This window comes from Drosophila yakuba, chromosome 3L, assembly GCF_016746365.2.
Source record: "Drosophila yakuba strain Tai18E2 chromosome 3L, Prin_Dyak_Tai18E2_2.1, whole genome shotgun sequence".
NCBI lineage: Eukaryota > Metazoa > Arthropoda > Insecta > Diptera > Drosophilidae > Drosophila > Drosophila yakuba.
In genome coordinates this window covers 19,856,897-19,881,701 of record NC_052529.2, presented here as the reverse complement: position 1 = coordinate 19,881,701, position 24,805 = coordinate 19,856,897, and the positions used below count along the sequence as shown (strand labels likewise).

At 40.2% G+C, this 24,805-nt stretch overlaps 2 protein-coding genes and 1 long non-coding RNA gene across 3 annotated transcripts; 1 reads left to right on the top strand and 2 right to left on the bottom strand.

Annotated features, from left to right (window-relative positions):
- Positions 1–7,956: 7,956 nt before the first annotated feature.
- LOC120321559 lies at positions 7,957–8,761 on the bottom strand. Its single transcript, XR_005561226.2, has 2 exons — positions 8,329–8,761; positions 7,957–8,258 (listed from the first exon to the last, which is right to left on the bottom strand). It is a non-coding gene; the product is annotated as an uncharacterized LOC120321559 (long non-coding RNA).
- A 74-nt stretch (positions 8,762–8,835) lies between these two features.
- Positions 8,836–22,104, top strand: LOC6534751. Its single transcript, XM_002095390.4, has 3 exons — positions 8,836–9,085; positions 15,532–15,855; positions 20,840–22,104. Exons 2-3 carry the CDS (start codon positions 15,771–15,773, stop codon positions 21,913–21,915), a joined length of 1,161 nt encoding a protein of 386 aa, XP_002095426.2. The 5' UTR covers positions 8,836–9,085; positions 15,532–15,770; the 3' UTR covers positions 21,916–22,104.
- On the bottom strand, positions 15,863–20,824 carry LOC26535958 (putative gustatory receptor 77a). Its single transcript, XM_015189671.2, is given in 3 exon segments — positions 15,863–16,145; positions 16,605–17,737; positions 17,740–20,824. Coding segments are annotated over 3 exon segments (1,392 nt in total). The 5' UTR covers positions 17,837–20,824; the 3' UTR covers positions 15,863–15,983.
- Positions 22,105–24,805: the final 2,701 nt, after the last annotated feature.

Sequence of the window (24,805 nt, the reverse complement as noted above, 5' to 3'; positions counted from 1 at the left end):
TGCGGCTGGAAAATGAAACCATCAAAGCCGGGCGGAAAATGGCGATGGAAAAGGAGATTTTCATGTTTCCATCCACGCTGGGCGGCTTGTAATCTGCATTATATTGAGGTATTCAACTTCTGATAGAAGCAACACGCCCTGCAAAAGTTGGATAAACTTTGATGCACAAACACAAAAATGTGATTCAAATAAAGTTGCACAGCCTGAGTATGCTTCAGAAACATCTAAATGTTAACTTCAAGAGGGAGAGATAAAATCAAGACAAAGTAAAAGATTTCAATAGGAGATATACATTGAGATATTCTGTTGAAGTACAATAAAAATCCGTCGGCATTTTTAGGCTCTGTTTTTCTATTGATTTAATGATACCTACTTCAAACACATGCAATATTTTTCATCTTCACATGCTTCAACGCACTTGAAATAAAGAAAATAATAAAATAATTGGATGTGGTAAGACAGTTGACTTTTGTATTTTAAATAAATTGTTTTGCAAATGCAAATCTTTGGAATGGAAATACACATTTTTTTTGATAAAAGAAACAACATATTTTAAAGGGAAGGTATTAATAATTGTATCCCCAATATATAAATTTTGTGTAAATTTAAAAACTTTTGATTGTCCACTAATCAACGTTGATCCTCGCGGCCAGCCAATTAACCATTATTTCGTAATAAATTTGAATTACAAATTAACGCAAGCCAATCCTGGCTGGGGAAAAATATAAAAACCAAATTTACGCAACGCCCCACAATTTATTTTGAGCAATTTTTCAAGGGATTTCTTCGAGGGTAATTTGCGTGTTTTTTCGCCGCTTGTATATTACTGTCCCCGGATTTTGAGGGTTAGGAGTCTGTGGATTGGGGTGCGGAATGTCCGCAACGGCCGAGTAATTTGCCACTCGTCCGTTTTAAATTACATTAGTTGAGTCGCGCACAAGAAGTAGGGAGTTCTGGAGGGATAGAGTTCTGGTCAAATGCATATTTTGCGTTTCAATTACTTTCGCGGAGGGAGAAACGCTGAGGGCGGCGGATTGCCGCACTAGCGGATATTTTTACTCCCAGACAACCGCATTTTCCTTAATGAAATTTGCATATAAATTGCAGGACCCAAAGTTGGAAGTTGAAGGTTGATTTCGATTATTTGATGGGCGACTTTCATGGAGTTCATCGCAACGCAAGCTCGCCATCATCATCCATTGTTCCATCTTGTTTTTTACCCGACCTCGTCTGTTGTTGGCTTCTTTCATTCCGCAAGGGATTTATTCTTTACTTTTTAGGTTGTCAAAATGTCGACTTGTTTATCTTTTACATGACGCAACACTGTGGCATCGCTATCATCATCATCATCATCATCGTCGCCGCTCCGTTGCAATGTCATACGGATCCGGAGCGTTGTGGCATGCCGCACGCCAAGTGGAGCGCACTGCTGCAAAAGTATGCAACTGCATTTGCCCACCGCCCCCCACAAAAACCACGCCTCTTTTACCGCCCCAACAGCCACGCCCCCTTGTCGCATAACCAGGCCCTGGAAAATGAGTGAACTAAAGCTGGCTGGCTGAGTGGCATTTAATGCACAGCTAGGACACAAAGTCGGGGCAGGCGGAGTTACCTTCAACCGCAGAAATGACAGCACACGCGGAATTCGGCTTTTGCACGTGGCCTCGAATGACAGTTTTAGACGGAGACGGAGAAATGTCCTGGCAGGATATCCGCCTCACCTTTCCCACAAAATATGATCTCCGGATTAAGAAGAGCTATTCTTTTTAATAAACTGAACTGATTTTCAACGTTTGGTGGAAAGTGGAAGGATGTGTAAAATGCCAAACTATTAATAAAACTCTTCATTTCTTGGTGGTTATAGTCGGACCAAACATATTAGACTCATTTCATTTAAAATATTAAAAAAAAAACCTAGCTAACTCACATGACTTGCTAATGCGCACCAAGACTTGCCGAAATGTGAGCAAATTACAAAAAGGCAACTTGCCAATAACTTCGCCTAAATGCAAAAACTAAGCCAAAAATCCGCTTATGCTCGCTGTAAGGAATCGCTGAGAATGTTATTTTCTATCGCATAAAACACAACCATGGAGGCCATTTTAAATCAAGATTTTACGAGGCTTTAAGGCCAAATAACACGCTCGCCTGCCCGAAAATCCTATTGTGTCGACCATCAAACGCAGGTGTTCTGGCCAGGTGAACCAGTCTACCCGAGGAGGAAACGCTCACGTCCAGGTGGCATCAATATTTGCCAAAGGGTTTGGCTCCTGATTCCGCTTTTCCGCCTGCTGCTGATGTTTCCGTTGCCTGCGGCGCTCTACGTAATATGTAATGTGTAATATAGATGCCATCTCCCATCCCATCCGCTCCTTTGTCAACTATGTCATATTTCATTTCGCACAAGTCTTAATACCTTAGATACGCAAACACACACGGAGGAGCCACATTGGAGAGTCGGCCAGGCCTGAGCACTTAATGTCGAGCCCGTTCCGTTGATTTTGCGAGCACATGCAGCCAAAAGCCCACATCCACATCCAACATCCAACATCCATATTCCCGCACCCCGCATCCGTCCGCATCTCCGGCATTTGTACGCTTGCTCCAGTTTTGAGCATGCAAATTCCGGGCCAGCTCCTTCATGCCTGGCCACACATGTCGGCCAGGCTCCGGCCCCTTCCCCGGCCTCCAACTACACTGAAAAAAAAATCTTTATATCTTGAGACTCCTTGAACCGGGAGTCAGCTAAATGGGTCACATCTACCAGCCCACTGCGCAGATATACATTCTAATTTAATGCCCATTTGCTTTTTGCAACTCCTTAAGTACTCTTAGTATACAAGAAATTGTGATAATTACTTATTTTACATTAGGCTTGAACACAATATATTTCACAGGTGTTTTGCTTATTAAAATATAGTGAATAAATATATTAAGCTATTAAGCTAAAAAGAAGCTTGATCCAAATACCTGGAATACCTTTGGTAACCTTTGTTTTTCTCAGTGCGTACTCTCTTATTCTTGTAGGATCCTTATGGTTAGTCAACATCGTCATCGACTCAATGAGCAAATGAAATTTATTTCATTATAAAACAGGCCACTTTTCAGGAGCCGTGGACCCAAGACCGAAGAAGTAGCCCAGACGAGACCAGTCCAAACCAAACCAAACCAGACCAGACCAAACCGCACAAACATTTGTTTTAGCCTAAATGCCCCGCCCATTCCAGTCGCCGCCCTTCGCCGCATGGCCAGCCGCAAGAAAATTTCATTTTGAAATATGCTTTCTGAAATTATTTCGCTCTTATATGACAGGCGGGTTGAAAGCAAAAATTGCAATATTAATTTTGTGTACAACCTTACAAGGGGCAAAAGGCCAATGCGGAAGGCCGACCCTTGCCCCGAGTATTCCGTGTTTTCCCGGGTTTTCCGGGTTCCTCGGGTTTTCCGCCCCTCTGGACTGGGAAAACAATGAGCCAGGAGTCCCATAATGGAATTTGGTGGTAACGGCCCTTCGGGGTCGACTTCTCCATCCGGACTACCTCGCAGTTGTCTTTGTCAAAAAAGACGGAACGGAGTCAAGGCGGAACGGAAACAGGTTCCGGAAACGGTTAGACAAGCGACGGAAAGACGTAGATCCTTCTGTTAACTTTATTATTGCACTGCAGTCTGTGTGCGGAGATGGACTCAGAGATGCTGGAGATGGGGGAGAAGGGGGTTTTTCGAACACTAAATTTGTTCGGACAAAAGTGTCGCCTGGGAATTAAGCTCATCAAGGCCTGATGTGCCACCAGGATTCAAAGTCCGCAGCTAAAACTCATCCAATTGCGAAAGAGCGAGCGATAAGACCACAGCGGACAGTAGGAAATCCGACACTCCATTTTCAGAAGTACTCCTTTGGGCTTTGGGATTTATATATGCGTATTTAGGATAATTTCAGTTACTCTATTAGCACATTTTATATACTTTGTAAATGTATGACAATAACTTACAATGAAAATGTAGACAAAAAAAGAGGATTAAAACTGTGATTCATTTTAAATAAAAACAAACATTTTTTTATTAATAAGCAAATATAAATTTTAAGGCCACTGTAAGTACTAGAATAACAGAAGTGTTCTATTCCCAGTGCCGTAGTTTTCACTTTCCCGACTTCTCCCCAACGTTTCTAGATAAGGGGAGAAAACATTTATTCTGAAAGATGGCGGCAAGAAGTGCTGGAAAATAAGTGAAAACAAAGCAGACAGGGAAAAGAACGCAAAAGATGGGGCTAAATCTGGTGTTGGCATTGGTTTGGCTTTCTGCGAAAAGGTAATCAAAATAAATGAGCGACGCTTTTTTGGAGCGCTGATGAAGAGCCAAGCAAAACCAAGGGGAAAATCCGTGCTGGACCGCAGAATATAACTCGTTAGCCGTAAATGATGGCCAAAAGCAGAGCAGGTAGGGGGGCAGTGGTGGGCGAAAAAGGGACCACGAAGGCGGGCTCCTCGAAATTATGAATTGTTTGTCTGGTAGGTGTCAGGTGCTTACCTTGTGCATCTAGCCGTAATCACTTGGGTAATCGCTCAAATGCACACACAAAATGATGTTGAAATGTTCCCCAACGTTTTTTGCCCCGCACCTCTTCTCCATCATCGTCTTCTTACACACTGTCACTGTCAAGTGTCTCTCTTATCCACTGAGACTTTCCCGCCAAGTTGAAAATGGGCGGCAAAAAGGTGGGTGGCCGTGCGCTTCGACTTGTGACCTTGGTGTCGGCCCACATGGGAAAAGAGTGTGCCACCAAATAATTGATAATAATGGTTTTCTTAATAATTCATTGCATTAGGGTGGCAAGGAATTTGATGAGATGGTATTTAATTAATATGAAATTATTATGCATATACCTTAAGGAAATATGTTTAATAAATTACATTTTTTTAAGATTAAAACACAATATGTATATTAAAGACATGTTGAGTTTTCTTTCAATCCACTTACTATAAAACGATTTAAATAAAGATTAAATATATAGATTAAATAGAGATTATCTACTTATATATTGAATTCACAACATATTTAATTAATAAGAAATATTGAAATAACGAATGCTTTCAATTACTCCAATAACGAAATCAACATTTCCATTTAGAAATTGTACGAGTCTTAAGTTACAGAACTTCGTTTCATTTTTCTTGACTGAACATTTTCGTCCTTTTGCCGTTTTTCACATTAACAATTCCTCCTTCCCATTTTTCTTAGGGTTTTTAACCTTTTTAGACGCATCACCCCGCAAAGCGTTTCAACTTTCCCCTTTTGGCTTTATAACTCACTCAAGTAAAGTTCCTTTCCAGCGATTTCGTTGTGCCGCACATCTTTTCCCTTTTACATTTCCCCTTCATGTCTTCTCCTACTTTCACTCAACCCAGTTAAGTGGAACACGTTGATTTGCTGCTTTTAATTTGTGCCCACCTTTATGTAGTCAAATTCATCTTGGCCCACTTAAGTCCATGACTCGAACATTTATTGTAGGCAACATTTTCCCTTCCTTTTCGTTTATTCAGCTCCTTCTGATGAAAAAACTGAGACTTTACTAACAGATTTCTTGACACCTCGAAGTTTCATAGAGTTCCGCCCATAAATTATCATTTGGCAGCTACACCAGCTCCACACAACACCGAAACTGCCACGCCTCCTTCTTAAACATCCGGTAGGATCCCAAAAAGATAACTTTGGGTTGGGAAAGGCCAAGTCAATGGGGTTGGATTGTAGGGGATGCACATCATTATATGCCTCTCACTACCACAAGTCGTTGGCTCTTATCAGCGCTTCCTGCGGGCCGATTTAGCAAAAACAGTCGGCTAAATGGATCCCAGTTAACTTGGACTGGGCACTAAGAAAAAATCTATCTTCAACAAATTCTTTCCTTGCCGCAAAAAGAGCTCGTTTATCTCCTCCACAATTCTGCTCAACGAAAATATGAATTGTTTATCTCTTGCACAATACTGCTCAACGAAAATATGAATTTTATATTATTTATAAAAATGTACATTATGTAAAGCAGTCTATATTAATCTGCAAAATATTTTTAGTCTTACTCATTTTAGGCATCTCATTTCGACATTGGACTCTGTAAGTTTTTTAGAAAAGAGAGTAAATTGGGGGTTTTTGCATGAGCGCTTTATGGACGGTGTCTCATTAGTTATTTAAAATATCATTTGTCAATTATTATATGGCAAAGTGTTGCTCCAAAGTGTTGAAACAGAAATAACTTAAGATTTGGGACTCGATTGAGCCCGGTAACTTACACTACTTAGCCTGATTTGAATGTTTAATTCAAATCAAGTTTGCCTTAGTATTTTCTTGCAGTGTCATTCCGAATCCCCGAAGTTTGAAACAGGACCAAGTCCTAACTGCGGCTAGAAACTGTGCTTTAGAATGATTCTGAGGCGTTGGCGACAGAAGCCGACACGTTCTTTAGCCCCTTATCATCGTTTATTGTTGCCTCGTATTTTATTTTTGGGAGTTTTCGGGCTGCAAGGCGCAACAACTTTCGCCCAGCCTTGGCTCGTTATTATCCTATTAGGATGTGACGGCAAAAGTTTTCATCCAGCGGAATACACAACACCAACAGCAGCAGTACCACGCCAACTGCGTGCTTTCTGCGTGGCCCACATGTCGTATACATAACGCTTTTTATATACTTTTGCCGTTGAGCCGGCTCAAAGACATTACAAGCTCGTTAAAGTGAAATCAATGTGGTTGTCTCCGTGTTCTTGCTGCTATTGCCGTGGCTGTTCATTTTGATTCCGTCCGCTGTCCTCTTTATTTAGCTATGTATTTTTATTTCATTATACGGATTTTGCCTGCCTTTCTGCTGTTATCTGCTGGCAGTTTATGCGACAACAACACTCTGGCTAACTGACCATGAAAACGGCCACAAGGAGTGGAAATGCGGCAAAGCAGCAGGGAAGCGACAAACTTAAGTAAAATATACCCGCACTCGCTGCAATGTCAGAGAAAATCTAATGGCGTCGAAATAAAGAAAAGTGTCCGATTTCTTCTCTGGCTTCGTTAACTTTCTTTAAGCGAAAGAAAATAGAAGGGTCAATGTGAGTTAGTACTTGGAACTTCTACTATCTGTGGAAATTATAGCACATTAAATTAATTAAAAAAATAATAAATATTTGTCATATTTAAAACAAATAAGTTTATTAATGAACTTTTTTGGTAAATAAATAATGCCACACACAAACGAAAACTCATATGAACTCATCATCGATCAAAGTTTACATCGCTTTCTTCTACTAGTTACATACTTTTCAACGTATCTAATATACCCTTTACTTACTTTAAGAGTAACGGGTAAAAAAGGCAGGTATGAAGATATTTGATCGTTCATTTCAGATCAATTTAAGTTGTGATATAGTGTCATCAAATTAATGGCAGGGTAATTAGGTATATATTAAATGTTTTGGGGTCAGCATGAAATGTTTTAACCTGTTAATGATAATGACGGCATTTAAGGCACCTCAATATTATACTGATACATTCTCCTATAAAATTTTCTCAAATCCCAATTTTAAACAAATTATCTTGAATGAAAAACAAAAGGCAACCAATATCAGACGTAAACATTTCGACTTGAATAAGCCACTTAATAACATCCAAATTCCGCATTCCCCCAACTCAAATAAGTTCCAGCCAGATCGAATCAATACATTTATGCCAGATCTGTTAATATGCAAATCCAATAATTTCAGAAGCAGTATTCCCTTGACATTGTTGTAGCTTACCAGAAACCAACCTACGAATGCGAATCGTAAAATTACTCATTCGCCAACGCGCCGCTCACTTAGCAATTAGTCACCTGAACAATCTGCAAGTACAAGCGGATTATACCGACTGCCGAATAAATGCAAGCGAAGATCTCTGCAGTCGAAAGCCTTACACTGAAAAAATGCCAAACAATCGAATATATTTAAATGATAGATATCAGAATGTAAATATATCTCAGCACATCAGGTTTTATTAAAGAATTTAAAAAGGATATTTTTTATTATTATCTGTTATACATATATTATTATTATACCGAGTGAAACCATTTCCTCAAGTGCTGGTAAATGTAAATAAATTGCGGCATTTTTTGCATGTTACATTAATCCGCAGCTCTGCTGATTCGATGGGCGTGAGCGGGTGTTGTCATGATATTCCATTTCGCATTTTGCATTTCGCATTTAGCACTTCACATTTAACATTTTGCATGGCGCACACGCCTTGGCCTGAAAAAGCGGAATGAAGGCAACGATCTTTACGCTCTTCGCCAGATTCTTCGGTTTCCCAGATACGAACCCATATCCCCACCCCATTTAATATGCGTGTGATCGATCGCCGCTGCAGTTTTTGCGAATTTGCGTATACGGGAATTTTCGCACGTGATGCACTCGCCGAAATTCCATCTGCTCACTTGCTCTGAAAATTTACGACCTGTTGTTTTTTGACGTTGATCTATGCTTTTTGCTTGCAATCAAACAGCTTTGAGAGAGGGAAAGCTTCCAGAACGGAGACAATTGTAGATTGCAGAGAAGACGTAGAGAAGAGCGCAAGAAGACTTGAAGAGCGAAAAGTAGAAGAGAAGAGTGGTAGAATGTAGAATGTAGAAGCCGGCTGCCGGCCAAAGATCAACAAAAAATAAGATTTAATGCATGGCTGCGAAGAATGCGGGCCAAAAGAGAGTGAGCTTTTTCTCCCGATCGTGAAATAACGCTCCATTCTCTCCCCCAAAACCCCAAACGCTCCCCACAAGCTATAAAGTTTTTGTGGATCGAGCTTGGAAACTCAGTTGAATTTCAGCAGTGATCGCGAAAGCCTCATAAGCGACAAAAACACAAAATTCATGCACCCACAATTAATTTTCGTTTTGTGAAGTGAGCAGAAACCGTGCTAAAAAAAAAAAGAAAAAAACTAAAGCTAACCGAGCCCAATAAACGCCAGAAAAATAGAAAATAAATACAAAACAAGTGTAGTGCGAATAACTAAGAGCAAACCATGTGAGCAAGCAGAATTTATGCTCGAGTGACAAGAAAAAAACACGAATTTTACGTGGCAGGTGTGTAGAAGCGCATTCCGCAGATTGTACATAATCTATATAATATAGGCACTGGGGGAATCTGCGACTAGGTTGAATTTTTCGCTCCCCTCATTCTGTTTGCATTACCTTCTTTATAATTTTTTCCTACCGCCGCCGACTATACCGATTATATAAGCCAGCATAGAAGTAGAAGGGTAATGACGGTAGCGTTGTTGGCCCATACAAACACCCAATATGGCTATACAAACAAACACCGACACGCACATTGGGACACGTTGAGCGTACATAGATAAGATAGCATAGCTAATAATATAACCAGGGGAAAACTGTACAATAACGTCATTTATAAAATATTTATGGATTTGGCGTACGCTTTTTTTTCAATTTCTTTTTCGGATTTTGGCTCCTAAGCAATTTCCAGATGCTCCTGCGCAAGGGTATATTTAAACATTATTCGCACGCATTTGCTAAATAATAAACAAATTATAAATAGGTAACTTAATAAAAAGCCCGATAGCGAAAACAGATGAAAACGGCAAACACCAGATGAGTAGAATACACAGGGACAAATAGTCGGCGCGACTGACAGATCGTCAAATGCTGAAAGCTTTTCGTATTACTCTATGCTCGATGGATGTATCTTTGTATCTCGGCATCGTTTATCATGTGTCTCACTCCCACTCGCGGGCTGTCACTCGGTTGCGCTGGGTCGCGTTTTTATTTGTATTTAATTTTGTTGTATTTTTTCCGATTTGTTCACTTTTTGTTTACACTGAGAAATCAAGGTTAAAAGCGCAAAGCCGCGTGCGTAAATGGACAGAAATTAGGCAGAGTTGGTAGGGAATTTATCGCAATGATCAAACAATTTGATTTCATTAGCCATATCATGTCATGCCAGTACCTATACTATTCAATTCCCCCGCCCTGCGACACGCACAGTCCATTAAAGACTTATTTAAGCTTGGCAGCCAACTACTCGCAGCAAAAAATACAAATAAAACAAAAAAAAAAAGAAAGAAAGAAGCCGGCCAAGCTTTAAAGAGCCGAAAGCGAAAAAGCAACGCCGAATCCGAGTGTATGAAAACCAGAGCAAATAAATAAAAGCCGGAGGGAAGTGCTTACGTGACGGAGTCGAAGTTCCAATGCCCTGGGGAAAATGCTTTAAGATCTGCTCGACAAGAGCTATTATCCCATATTTCAGATTTTCAAGGCATGCCCTTGCGTTATCTTCCCAAAAAATGTCCCAAACCAAATTTATATCTTCAGAATAAATTAATCAAATATACAATTTAAAGGGTGCATAAAAAATGAGCTCAAATTTTGATAGGTTTTAATGCTCTGCTAATTACACAATCATGCAAAGTTATTTATGTTTACAACTACGTTAAAAATAACTGTTTAACTATTCTGCGGTTCCCCGAAATAAAAAACCTAAACCTAAAACAAATAAGCAACGTCGCAAAATAAGAAACTAGAGTAAATAAAGAGAATCCGGAATAGGGGAACCAGCCTTTGAGATGTAGCCGAATTTTACATACTCTAGAAGAAGTTGAAGAAGAACAAATGACATGGATTTTATTAAGCAGAAAAGAATTTAAAAATGTATGAAAAAGTATCAGAATTATCCATTGATTAAATATTAAAAAGGTTGGATCGCTGTAAATCTACTTCAGTTTCAATGTAGAACAGCAGTTTTACGGTGAAGGTACTTTCAAGGCAATGCCAAATAGTGCTCCCTCTATTAACTACTCCACTCCACTCCATCTTTTCAATCCTTAAGCTCGTGAAAGGCTTAATGAAAGCCCAATGGCACACCAGTTGCGGTTCAAAGCGATTCCCTTTAGCAGCCCAGCGAAATGCAAATGGAAGTTCAGCAATGGATGGGCAATGCCAATTGCAGTGGAAAACTTTACAGACTCCACCTCGAAAGAGTATTCTGGGCAAAAAGCGAACGGCATCGGCATCGGCATCGAGCAAACTCAGAGGTCAGAGCGAGGCAAAAGCGACCAAAAGCATAACAAAACCGTCGTGAATCGAGACGAGACGACGACTTCAACCAGGCGGACTACACTGCGATGAAATCCGATACCGTGTGGCGTCAATTGAGCGCCATACATCAGCCGATACATCAAAAGAAAATTTTGTGCTTCTGTCCCCGCTGCAAAGTCGAATGCAAATTTGAAGAATACTTTGCATACAATTTGTTTACATTCTGTAGAAGGGAATCCGTGAACTTCCAAAAATCATATAATTTGGATACACCAAAGTAAACATATTACTATGTATAAGCTACTCGAGATTTGACAGAAAATGTGAACTAATTTATTACTATTTAACAAGATGATGTTAAATATTTTTGTCTTGTCTTTTGCCTTATTTATAATACAGCGACGGAATTTAACATAAACAAACGAACCTCAAATGAAGCATTAAATACGTATAAGCATAATAATCCCATAATACGTATTTTTAATTTTATTGCACCGGGAAAAATGGAAAAAAACCAACCTAACTTTTATGATTCGAGCGAAATTCCTACATGTAATTAAATTCATTTAATATTTTTCATATGGTCCGTAACGACGTATTTGACTCAAGATGGGACTGTGACGTAAAAACTATAAATTTCCCACTAAATTCCACAGCAGAAAGCTGATTTATTTAGCATTACGCATAATCACTTGACGTCATCGCTATCAACATTTTAATTGACCATTTACGATCTCACAAGTGCAAACTAATATTTGTAATCATAAATTGGCAGTAGATACAAATTGTACTGTTGTACTGTACATTGATTAAATCAAATACACAATTGGGTTTTAATTTCACCACCATGTATTTTACGTGATGTAATGATATTAGATAGGGGCTGTTTAAATACAACGAACAAAAAATTGCTTAGATTATATTACGTTAAATGTACAATCAACCTTCTTTTAAAATTTTTACTTAACGAACCAAACAAAATGCTGTATATAAACCATTGGCTGCCTGCATATTAATTAATACATATTTCAGTCGTTTACTTGAAATGGTTAGTTTCTTGGACTTCTTTGGGGTGAAATACTTTTATTTTTTATCTAACAGATAAGATATAGATAAACTGGCCTGAGTTTTGATAACTTTTCGAGCTGTGTACTTTTCGCTTAAAGTTTCACCAGGCAGCTCCGAGTTGCAATGCGCCGGAAGAGGTGAGGAGCTTTATGGCAGTAGCGGTGGCTATGGCAACAGAAAGAGCCAAACTGCCCGCACATGAGGTTCGCTCTTAGCCCCACTTAGCCCCCAAAACCCCTCTCTGGGCCCCATAGTACCCATTGTAATCGCTCCCCTTCGCACAGCCCCGCCCCGTCCTGCAGTCTCCCCTCCACAAAACGTACCTTTCAAGTGCGGGCTGCCGATGCTGCTGTTGCCGCTGCTGCTTTTGTTGCTGTTGTTGCCGATGTTGTTGTTGCTGCTGCTGCTGTTGCTGCTGGCTCATCAAAAAGCCAAAAGTTGTTGAACGTGAAATTATTGTACGCGAACACGAGCAAATACCAAGGCAGATGTGTGTGTTCGCAAGTATTTATGCACACAGAGCCCGTCGGGTTTTGCATGTGTTGCCTTGCCGCTGCAAGATAAACAGCTGAAAAGAAAAAGCTAAAGCTAGAGCCAAAGCCAAAGCTAAAGCCGAACTGGAAGCATCGGATAGATGCATCAGATTTCGCATTCAAGTGAAATTTATGGCAATAATAAAGCTTAACTAGCGTTCGAGGTAAAAAGATGATGAACTATGCAGAACCGAGTACAAAAGGAACTGGAAGTTGCCATTCGTCAGCGTTTCATACTTCATTTGCCGTTGCCAACTCACAATCAACCATTCAGCCAACAACCTCCCACTTTTCAGACCCCTTGACTTTATGCGGGAAAAAGTTACTTAGCTGCTATCACAGTTTAGTCATCTACACAAATATGCGATTACCGCACAAAGCGCAAGATACAGATACATAGAGTCAAATACTGCTATATAAGCTGTACAAGATATAAGCTCAGAAGAATGCTCGAAGGTGATCGTACAGTTAAACGAGTCTACATGTAAGCACTTCTCTCTAAAGTAAATATCAAATTTAAAAAGTCTTTGGTTTCCAAACATTCTAGATTTGGTCGTTCAAAATGGAACAGTGTACTAGGCTATTCCTGTTTATATATTCGATTTAGGGGGAAAGATATAATGTTTCTCAGGAAAATATGTACATTAATCCAACCAATTCAGTGAATATTTCAACTCATGTAGCTTTGGTACACTAGTTACCTAGGGGCCCAATGTATTGATGCACTTCCAACTTCAACAAATTTCGAGGTGAAAATGTAATATTTTGTAATATTAATGCAGGGAAAGTTCTACCCAAAAATGAAAGTCTGGAGGCGAGAGCGTAAAAAAGAAAAGAAGTGACAACAGGAAGCTGAGATTAAAAGATCCGACAAAATACGACCCATATAAGATAAGATCTGTTTGGTAAAGCCAACGAGACGATAATTAAAATTCCTCTAGACTCAAACAATATCTGAGCTGATTGTTGTCGGGCCAACTTCTCGGAATATCCCATTCAGTTCGGTTGCCATTTATATATCCAATTTTCGGGCTACTTGTTCGCTCGATTTTCCTTATATATTTCATTTTTTGTGGGTTCATTAATCTGGAATTGTTTATGGCTCCGCTTAGCCAAATAGATGATGTTTATGGGGAACTCTCTTTGGAGCGTCAGCACACTTCGCAGGTTACTGAACCTGCAATACTCGTACTCTCGTTCGTATGAAGCTCGTCCAAAGCAAACAAATTCCCAGAAATTTCTATGGTCGCTAGCACTCTGTTTTCACATGTACATACATACATATATATATATCGCAGTTCGATATGTAATCAGCAGTGGACTTGTAGACGAACTTACTCGGGAGATATTCACTTACATATGTACATACATACTTGCAACAGGAATCTGGCATCTCGGTTTTATCGGCCAAGTGGAAAACAACACCGCAATTAAGGCGTTTTCCTCGAATTTTGTCTACCTGCCCCTGCTGTGAGTAATGCAAATTGTGCAACTGATAAGATAAAGCCGAAAGGCTCTCATTTGCACATTTGTTCTGACGACAAGCTGCTGTTTTCACCCATCGGAAGTTCGATGAAAGGAAGTTCAGTTTCCCCAGAAATTAAACGGAGCTTCTGCGAATTGGGCACACAGCTCGTATCTTATAAATCTTCAGCCTCGTTTAAAGGAGACCGGATGGATACGTTTAGAATTTGATTGAATGGATATGAAAAGCAAATCATCGTCGGGCATTCAATACCAATATAGCACTGTAAGAAAATGCGGCGGTTCTTTTTAAATATCTATCAAATATTTTATGAATACCATAATAAATACCAGTAAAACAAAGTTTTTGTAACACCCAATTGTTAAAGAAAACGAAGTGGATTTTGGTTTAACTGAAATGTCAGAACAACCACTACCATAATTCGGCTCCCTAACTATGTCGTACCTTTTCAAATTCCAAATTCCTTTACTTAACTGCAAGTGTGATGTGTAGAGGCAATAAACGTATAATTATTTTTGCTCAGTGAGCACATGCAAAATGTGTTCGATTTGGACACGTAGGCGGACCTGGACAGGTCTTTTATGGACCTGGGACAAGCCAGCAGTGACCGACCCCCATTTCCCATTTCCCCCTCCTCGACAATGTGGGGCTGTGTGCCTTTATCAGTGCCTTTTCAGTGGCGGGCCCATTCAGCAAAGCCAGAAAACACGCACAAACATTTTCAGTTGCCGGGGAAATGGTGATCCCGACCCTCGCTGATACCCCGCACACACCCATACGTCCCAAAACTGAGAGACTGGCACTTGGTCATTAAAACTACTCGCTGAGCCAAAAAAAAGGTTGCTATTTTTAGCAGTGACGAACCGGCAAACCAAAGCAAACCAAACCAAAACCAATCCGAAACCCCGAAAGAATGAGAGAGCATTTTGCTGTAGACTCTAAAGGCACCTTCTTATTAACGCTTCGAGTGTTTACTGCCTTTCTGCCCTGCTTTTATTCCCCTCCGAATGCAATTAAGTTAGAACTCGCATTTCATCGAATGTAAAAAATTACAAATCAAATCTGTAGAGCAGTTGTAGCGAAGGAAACAAATTTCTAAAATGGGAACACGATTTATAATGGCATTCCGATTGCTTAGTCTTTGTACTATTAAGAACGTATTAAGTACAATTTTTGTATTTGAGGTGACTATTATTCGAAGATTTTCAAAATCGAGCAATTTAATTGATCTTCAGTAATTATATTTGCATGCATATATGTATGTATATATTTACTCAAGTCAGCTAAGACTTAATATTGGTAAAAAAAATAATAATAATATGCAAGGCACAACAAATATTTCTGCATACGACAGTGTACTCTAATTTTCCGTTGTATTCTCTTTTCAGTCAAATTGCCGAGAAGATGCCAATTGATTTTGATTTTCGCAAATTATAACGAGACATTTATATGATTTGATAGCTGGCCAGAAATTCGCAAACAATTCGCGGCGACCAGGCAAGGTCATATCGATTGTCATCAGCTGCTGTCGGCACTCCCCACCCATCGCACACCACCCACCACCCACCACCAACCGCCCACCGAGTGACACCACCCAACAGCCCACTGAAAAGCAAATAGCGCGAATATGCCATACTTGAATGCGCCAAGGAGGTGCTTGCACCAGATGCTAATAATATATGTGCTAATATTTGTTTCCAGTGCAACGACACGTAAGTAAAGTCGCCCCTTCCATGGGATTCCGTTTGCTATTACTACATATACATATATTTACCCATCCTTAACAAGGGAACAATTTAATTTATGTTTATTTATGGCCATTGTCTGGTGAGTTTGTCAGCTATTGGTTTAGGACTTTATCAAACTGTATCAGTATCATGAGGTAATTTAGTATCGCACCCACGATGCAAAAGAGTAGCGCATTGTTCAGCTTAAACAGTCCACAGGCGCTGACGGCAAATATATGCTCCACATTCTTCAGATACAGGCCGTAGTAGTGCATCTGTGGAATAAGACACTTTAATTAAAGTCTGGCCAAAGATAAAAATATGACTGGCACACAAGCTGCTTATCATATGCTACTCTTTGACCTACTATGACTATAATTTCTATTTACTTTCTACCGACAATGAATGGTGAAATTATTAGAAATATCAACCTTATTATATATTCATTAAAAATATTGTGTATACAAAACGCTTATGGACCCAACGTCGGTATTTCTCTTTGAAGATTTTTTTTAGCATTATGCTTGTTTTGATCACCGTCGGAATCATTTTAGTATTCCAATCACTTTCGATAACTATTTTATGATGTGCGATATACAATCAACACCTGCTGAATATAAATGGCGCTTATTAAATAGAATGAAAAAAGATACTCGTATTCATTCAACTATTAGCATATCATAACGACAATTTGTTGCAACATTGGCCGATATAGTTCGTATAGTTCAACTTACAGTGTGCCTGAGTTGCTTCACAGTGCTTCTGGATGGAAAGGCCAATCCTCCGCGTTTGAGGATTTCCCTGGTACAGTTAAATCTTCTCTCTGAGTAGTATGTGGGTAAAATTACCAGCAAAAGATTGGTGAAGAGCCCCAACAAAAAGACGATGGCATAGTAGTTTAACGGAAAAGACCTTCCATATTTTCTCAGTATAAACTTGCTGTACTTCATGAAGTATGTGAAGAACAGGTGAATCATACACTCCAAGGGCACATATCCCAAAAAGCAGACGGCCTGAACTGCGCACAATGAGCATATGGACCGATGAAGCTTCAGCAATTGCTGATGCACATGAAGTAATCTCCACAACTCGAGGGCCAACCACTTTTGTTGGCCTTTGTACAGCTCCTGCCGGTTGAGCCAAAATCCGGCACTCTGGGAACTTTCAAAAATATGCTCGGCATCCACCAGAATTCTGGCCAGCAGCAGATTGGAGTGTCGAACGAGGTGACCCAGAAAAAGTAGCGCTAATGTGTACATCCCCAGGGATAGCTGCAGGATGACCTGGCATACGGTTATGAAAACCAAACTGCAGGCGTACAAGAAGTTCCTTCGCACTTCCGGATCATCCTTGAGTATCTGAATGGGCTGAGCCAAGGCGAACAAATAGGAACAGAGTAGCACCACCACTTCCAGCAGGTGTCCCCTGGTGGCCAGACAATCGATGGAATCCTTCAGTTTCCGAGTGTGCATCAGTCTCCTTAACTGCCTTCGACACTTCAGCAATCGATTGAGACACCCAATAATCTCCGACTGCTTGGAGCAGTGTATCCACAGAGTCATGAAAGCGCAGACCAGAAGCAGGACATATCGATTAAAGCCAATCAATAGTAGAATTCGGTTTTGGCGCAGAAAGGCCATCCTTTCGAAAACGCACCAAAAGGCAATGGGTGAAAAACAGCCCACAAAGATCAGCATCACCCAGCCGTGGATGCGCAGATAGAGGCTCTGTCTGACCCTCTTAATGCCTCGCGGACTCCAATTGGCGGTGGCCATTAGGCCAAACACCCTGGTCAGACTGTACAGTATACCCAGGGCCGACATGCCCAGGAGTAGAAGCCAACGCGGCATCGCTGTGACTCGAATGAAACTGCTAGTGCTAGTGGATTACCCAAAGGCAGTGGCATAATCGAATCACAGCCACGGGCAGCACTCAAGGCGATGCACTCGGAGAAATTGTGTGTCATTTTAGGATTAATTTCAATATTTAAGAACACTTTAGTTTATTTTTGTAAATTTCATTTTGTATTGAAGCTTTCTTTGCTAAATATTGTAATATATACAAATATTAAAGACAAAAAAATTGTATCTTGGTTTTAGCTAAGCTCTCACATTCCACCACAGAAGCTTCTTGCAAATTTTCGCAAAATCATGAAGTCTAATGTTAAGGTAATGATGCGATTTATGAACAATTTATTTCCGAGTGTGGTTACGCCAGCTATTAGCCTGATTGAATTTCGTTTAGCCAAGGCGTTCACTCAGCCAGATAATCTGTCCAGATAACACACTCAGTGAGCAGCCCAATAGTGCCACAACAAAAGGGTTTCGCCGATACATGGATGCATGGATGCATGGATGGATGGGTGGATGGCTGATTGGCCAACAAGACAGGGGAAATTCACATTGGAATACTAGGATGGAAATTAGGCTAAATCTGAGAGTTTATGGTCTGTGGCTCACTTTCCACCGATGGATGGATGCAGAATGTATCTCACAGATGCCTGCCTTCGGAATCACTCCATTTTCAAGTGGCTTCATGTGTTTGCACCTTCCATCTGCCGGTTCTCACCTGTAAATGGGGTTAAACTGGATTTGCAATCAGTGCCGAACGCAGATAAAGCTAACAATTTAAATTCCTGAAACAGTTGGCCCAGTCTCTCTTTATCCCCCTCTCTCTCCCTGTCGACTGAAGATCTCGTATCTTTGTATTTGTATCTGTATCTGCAGGCCACAAAGTCAGGACGCTGTCGCTGGATTATTAAAAAAGTTTTTCGCTTTTAAAGAGTTTTCCCCCTCTTGGCTGTTTTTTCCCCTTCTTTTTGCACTCATGCTACATAAAATGCAAAACACTCGAGTGTCTATATGTGAGAGTGTGTGAGTGTGTGAGTGTGCGAGTGTGCGAGTGTGTTTTTGTACTTCCATCTTTTATGAAAACTTTCCACGGCTGTTTATAAGTTTCTCACCGAAGACCCAAAGTGGCTGCAATAGTGGAAGGGAAAATATATAGAAAAATAGCCATCCATGTATGTACACGCCTGTGTGCGCTTTTGTCCTCCTGCTCGGATCTTGTACATGGCTGTAACCCTGGTTCCAGATTCTATAGCTTCTGGTTCTGGCTCTGTCGCCTGCTCCGACTTTATCTGAATAGGCAGCCAAGTGTGCGGTTTGGTTTTTATCTAGGTTAGGTGGCCGGCTAGTCTGACAGTTTGCTCCGCAGCTCGCTGCAAATTGCTGTGCAATGTCCTCGTCTGACGGCTAATTCATTCACATTTTTTCGGTTCTCTACAACAGGCAAATAGGTATACCTGCATATCAAGCCCTTACTACATATATTTTATAGCACATGCACAAGTAGTTTCACTTATTACATATGACACAAGCTTTTTGTTTTCATTCATTATGGCTGCCGAAAAGAAAAGAGTATTTAAGATTCATGAGAAAACAACAGAATTTAAGTTAGTCAAAGTAAAATCCGTTCTGGTTCTGGAAAAGGGGATACAATTTGGAGTTCTTTGTTTAAAATGTAATTCACTTTATTTAAATAAATGATAAATTATATCAAGGAAGTAGGTTACGAAAATTAAACATTTTAACTTAAACATTCTGACCATACTAAATACGGAAACAATTAAGAGCGAAACCAAAACAGAGCACAAAACCTCGCCTAATCCCGAGTATTTGCACATATTCTAACGAAATCAAGTTGAGCAGCTTTAAATTATTTCCATTTTTTGGACATGCCTCGTTGAAATCTAACCTCCCGCCGCCAAACTTCAAAGTCGAACGGCGGATACGAGGGCGGCTGACAACTGTCCCAGCTGTCCCACTGATAACACGACAGCGTCAGCGAACAAATGCGAAAAACAACGAACAAGTAAAACTTTAATTAAATAAAGTGTAAGAAGTTTGTTGAGCTCCTTGAAAGCAGTCGCCGTAGACCCACCAAAAGTCCACCGACCCACCAAACAATCCCCAGCCCAAAAGCATTCTGCTCCCCCGAAAAAGTTTAGTTTTTAATATTCGACAGGCTGCGGAGGTTCTTGTGCTTAAAATCAAGTAGATTTTTCCAGCCAGATATTTACTTTTGTCCCGACCAGAACTTGATTGTTTACCCGGAAAAGGGAAAATCCGAGGACCAAAAAGTCAAAGGGCACGGAACAGAAAGAGAATGATGGAAAATTCCCATTATATGGACGAGTGAAAATGACAAATTAACTTGAACAATGAGCGAACACATTTCGCAGAAAGGAGAAAACTCCAAAGGAAGGAACAAAATGAATAAAAAGGCGGTTTAGTCTCAGGTATAGAATAGAAAATTAATGGAAGGCAAACAGGTATACTTAACAATCGATGGCAAGTGGAAAAGCTTTAATTGGCATAAGTTTACTAGATTACTTCTATACTCGGCAGTTCCGGACAATGAATCACCTGGCTGGCAGGCTATGGACATTCGATCCGATAAGTTGACCTTAATGCATTCCGTTTTTTATTTTATTGTTCTGTTGGCTCTGTAAAAAAAGGTGTATAGTCAGAAAACGATGTGGGTGAACTTCTGAAAAATATTCTCCGAGGTGACAGGGTGAGGATTTGATTTCTTTTTCGCCTTTGCTACAATCAATATTAAACGAAAACTAAACTTAAAATATATGATATATTTTGAACAAGGCTTGAATCAGTTTTCTATTACATTTATGTTTACCCAGACACAAAAGCTACACCTTTGCTCAAAGCTTACCTTTTTGTACTTTTAAAATCAGCTTACCAACCGAGCATCCTTTTTATTTTCTAGTGGGCAAATTTAAGCACCGCACTTTGCCATAAATAAGACAGCACTGCTTGAGGTGACCTCCATTACCCACCCACGCATTTCGCCCACTCCTACTTAAGTACACCTAAGCTGCAACTGAGACTTCATGTTTTATTGACCACCACTAACGGCTGCAATTTCTCCACCCATAATTTCGTTACAGTTGACCAGGAGCTCTTGCCGGATTTGTGTGAGTCGGTTAAATGCCCGCCGGATGCCGAAATGCAGTGCCCGGCGGACAGTTCCATACGGCAGAACCTACTTGCGGTGGACCTGATTAAATCGAATGCGGTGGAGTTGCCAATCGGAGGTGAAGTCGCGCCAGCCCCCGAAGGTGTTTCCTACAATAGAGGCCTGATCTCCGATGAGGCTTACGTCCAGTGCTGTTTGAACCGGAAGTGCATATGCAAGACCTGTTACATTCCGGACTGTCCTTTGGATGCAGACGAGGACGTGGTGGTGGTCGAACTGGTGCCGGAAAATAATCAAACGCCCGGAGAATGTTGCGGCACCTACGAGTGCCATGCGGAGCCGAATTGCACGGTGGTGCGGGACACGGACTTCCACTGGCTGAAGCAATGCCAGCGATGCAAGTGCGAGTCCGGACTAAAGATATGCCACAAGTCCTGCGATGAGAGGGCCGAAGGTGTGTGCCAGTCGAAGATTTCGGGCATGTTCTACAAGGACGGAGAAACGTGGACGGAGAACTGCAAGACGTGCGAGTGCGAGAAGGGGGAGCCCAAGTGCACGATGTCCTTTTGCGGCAACCTCAACTGTCCCAGTGAAAGGCAGGTGATGCTGAAGGACACCTGTTGTCCGGTTTGCTGGCCCAGGTGTGCACCGATGCCGCACGAGAAGCCAGACGATGAATCCTACGCGGATTATGTCGATGAGTCAGAGACGCCAGAGGTGGATTCATTGCCGCCGCTGCTGCCTGATCCATTTACCACCGAGCAAAGTGCTGAGCTAATAGCCACTAGCACCACCACAAGTAGCAGCAGCACAACCTCAACCACAACCACAGCTGCTCCACTGGCCACCACAATAAGTTGCAACAACGCCTTTGACCAACCGAAAGTCGTAGAGGTAGTAAACCAAAACAACTATTATTTCTACTGGCTACTGCCCTATTCGGTTATAGTCTCCATTGCGATTGTGGTAATGAGCTTCTATATTTACCAGCAGCGTGCCAAGAAACGTTCCTACGATCCGGTCTCCATTCTGGACCACAGCATCTAAGCTTGAGACCTTTCGAAATACTAACAATACTACTAAACTTAAAACTAATTTAGCTCTAAGTTTCCTTTTCCAATTGCACGTTGCTAGCATTCTGAGTCTGACCAGATGAGTTGGAAACGAAAGCATGCTTTACTTCCTAGCCTGGGCACTCTTAAATAATCAGTTTAACCGCTTATATGGAATACCAAATACCCAGCCTTTCTAATGCATCTGCCTTTATTTGTTTGGTATTGATCTCATTTTAACTTTTTACTTTTCACTTGCAACGAAAACAAAAAATTAATCGAATGAAAACTACACGAAAATATAAGCAACGAACTTTAGCAGCAGCAAAATCAAAGTATTCTTATGAAATTACGCAAAAATATTAAATTACAAACGAAACAAGAGTTACTATTTCTAAACAAACGCAAATGATGTATGTATATACTGTATGCCTTCCTCTTTCCATGGGAAGTCAACCTTTTAAACTTAAAGTTTGATTTAAGAGAAATATAATACCAAATCATGTTTAAAGCGAGTAAGCAAACACTCGAAATTATTCGAGACACGTCTTAGATATTAGTTTTAGCTTCTAATTTAGGAAGTATGTGATATATATGCTAATTAGCCTATGTAATTTTTCAACAAAGGCATGCTGCTGTTTAAAAATATGTAAAACAGTATTGCAACACAAGACCCGAAAGCCCCCAAACGAAATGTAAGGCATCGCAATCGCTGAAGGAGGTTCTACTTTAGCTAATGTCATAACGTTGCCACTTAAATGTATACTATAAAATCATTATTTAAATTTATGTTAAAAAATAAACCGAAATTGGTATGCAAAGCGATGAAACCAATTAAAATGATTGTTGTTCATTATAATCATAATTTATGGGACATTGCATGATTGGTGTACTGAGAGGGCTGTAATGGAGAGTACACTTTCTATTTTAACAACTTTACTCTAGAACACAGTTTAATTTACATTTTATCCAACTTAACCAGTCATTTAAGATCGGCCCTTTTTATACTGAATATAGGCAAAAGGTCGCGAAACCTTTTTAGCTGTCATAAAGTAGAGGGCAATCATTTCAACAAATAGCCCGCAAATGTACTTTATTTGTATACGGTATACAAAAACTTGCCGCAAAAGTTTTGTACTCATTTTAAATTCGACCTTCAGAGCCGAACGAAGACAGAGTGGCAAAAGGTCGCTCCTTGGCAAATTGTATGCTAAGCATAATGTCAGGCCATGATATGATTTATAATATGTAATAAGTTCCAGGGCAACTTGAAGTGGGTAACATAAAATACGCAAAGGTGGGGTTGCGAGATTGGGTAGAAGTCTGGATAGACCTTTGGAAAAAATTCGAATATGCATGGGAATTGGGTCTTTGGCGGCGCCTTGTTGAGCCTTCCTGTTTTGCTTTTGTTACGTGGGCGAACCACTTCACGCATATGGAAGCCCCACCATGTCATACATTTTGTTTAGATTTTTATCAAATACTAAAATTCCATGAACAACGTACATACCTAACCGTACACTCAAAGAAACAGTTCTTTGAAAAAATTGATTCTTTTTGTAGCATAAAATATTTAATATCAATTTGTATAAGCATTGACAAAAGATTTTGACAACGGATATTGGAATGTGAATTCAAAAGAAGATTATATTTTATTATATTTTAGCTTTGATTATATTTTAGAAAATCGGTTAAACATGTAGTTTTCGTGGCTCACAAAAAATTATTCCAACAGATATGAACATAATAGGAATTAAGATAACACTGATGAATATATTTGTCTGGGCATTTATTTGTGTAAGTATTTGCGTTGGAGGCATAGTGATTTACGAAGGTATACACCTAATAAAAATGGCACTCGAAGGAGGATAGTGGCGCATTGCATATTGGTTCGATTCATCTAAAGCAAAGCTAAATAATAACGCCCCACTTGAGCCCCCCTGCTACAATCGCCGCCCTGAAAACACGTGTAAGACCCAAACAACTGCAGCCGTCAAACGTTTTGTAAGGATAACGCAGCGGGCAAAGGACAAGCAGACGAGAATCGGGTGGAGGGAATATATAACAAAGGGCCAACACAATAGACTTCAAGAGTTTGGATGACACTTTGAGTTATTTTGTTGTTGATGCTGTAAAAGCACGAAAGCAAGACCCAAAGATATGGGAGGGTAGATTTATTGAAGCTCGGCCGGAACAGCGGCAAAAAGCATCTGGGATTTGAGGGGCCTTCGATAAGCGAAAGGACAAGCGCCCACGACACAGATTTGCTTTTGAGCCGCAAAGCAAAAAAATTCAGAAAGTATAAAGTGGGTGAAAAAGTATACTGTTGAAATTTATATCTCGGCACCAGCATTCAACAGAGCAATAATCTAGGACCAGAGCAGTACTGGTTTAACCCATCGATACTGCGCCTTAAGTTCTAAGAAATCTTTCTAAAAAAAATACAAAATGTAACTTCCTTGGTATATGTACCAGTCTAAAATATAACCTATACGTTGGTTTATGTTAATTAAATCAGTGATGTAAATGTATTTATTCCCATAATAATTTCTACTTATGTCATTTACAGCATTTTCTTCATAAAAGGTACAACTTACTTATTCTACAGATTTAGTTTTAATGAAACTTAAACTAAAATCACTTTCCCAAATTTAACCAAACTTAATTCATATTATTGTGGCTTATTCAATTATATTCAATTGAACTCTGACAGGTCGGTTCTCACCCACTGGTCAAAGATCGGTTAAAAGAGGAGCGACACTAAAAAGCATCGGAGGCATCAAACTCATGTCTCGAGAACAGCCATTGGCAAACATTGCACAAAAAATACACAAAAGCGAGGCGGAAAGCAGAGGAAAACCGAAAGGAGATTGGAAAGTGCAGAC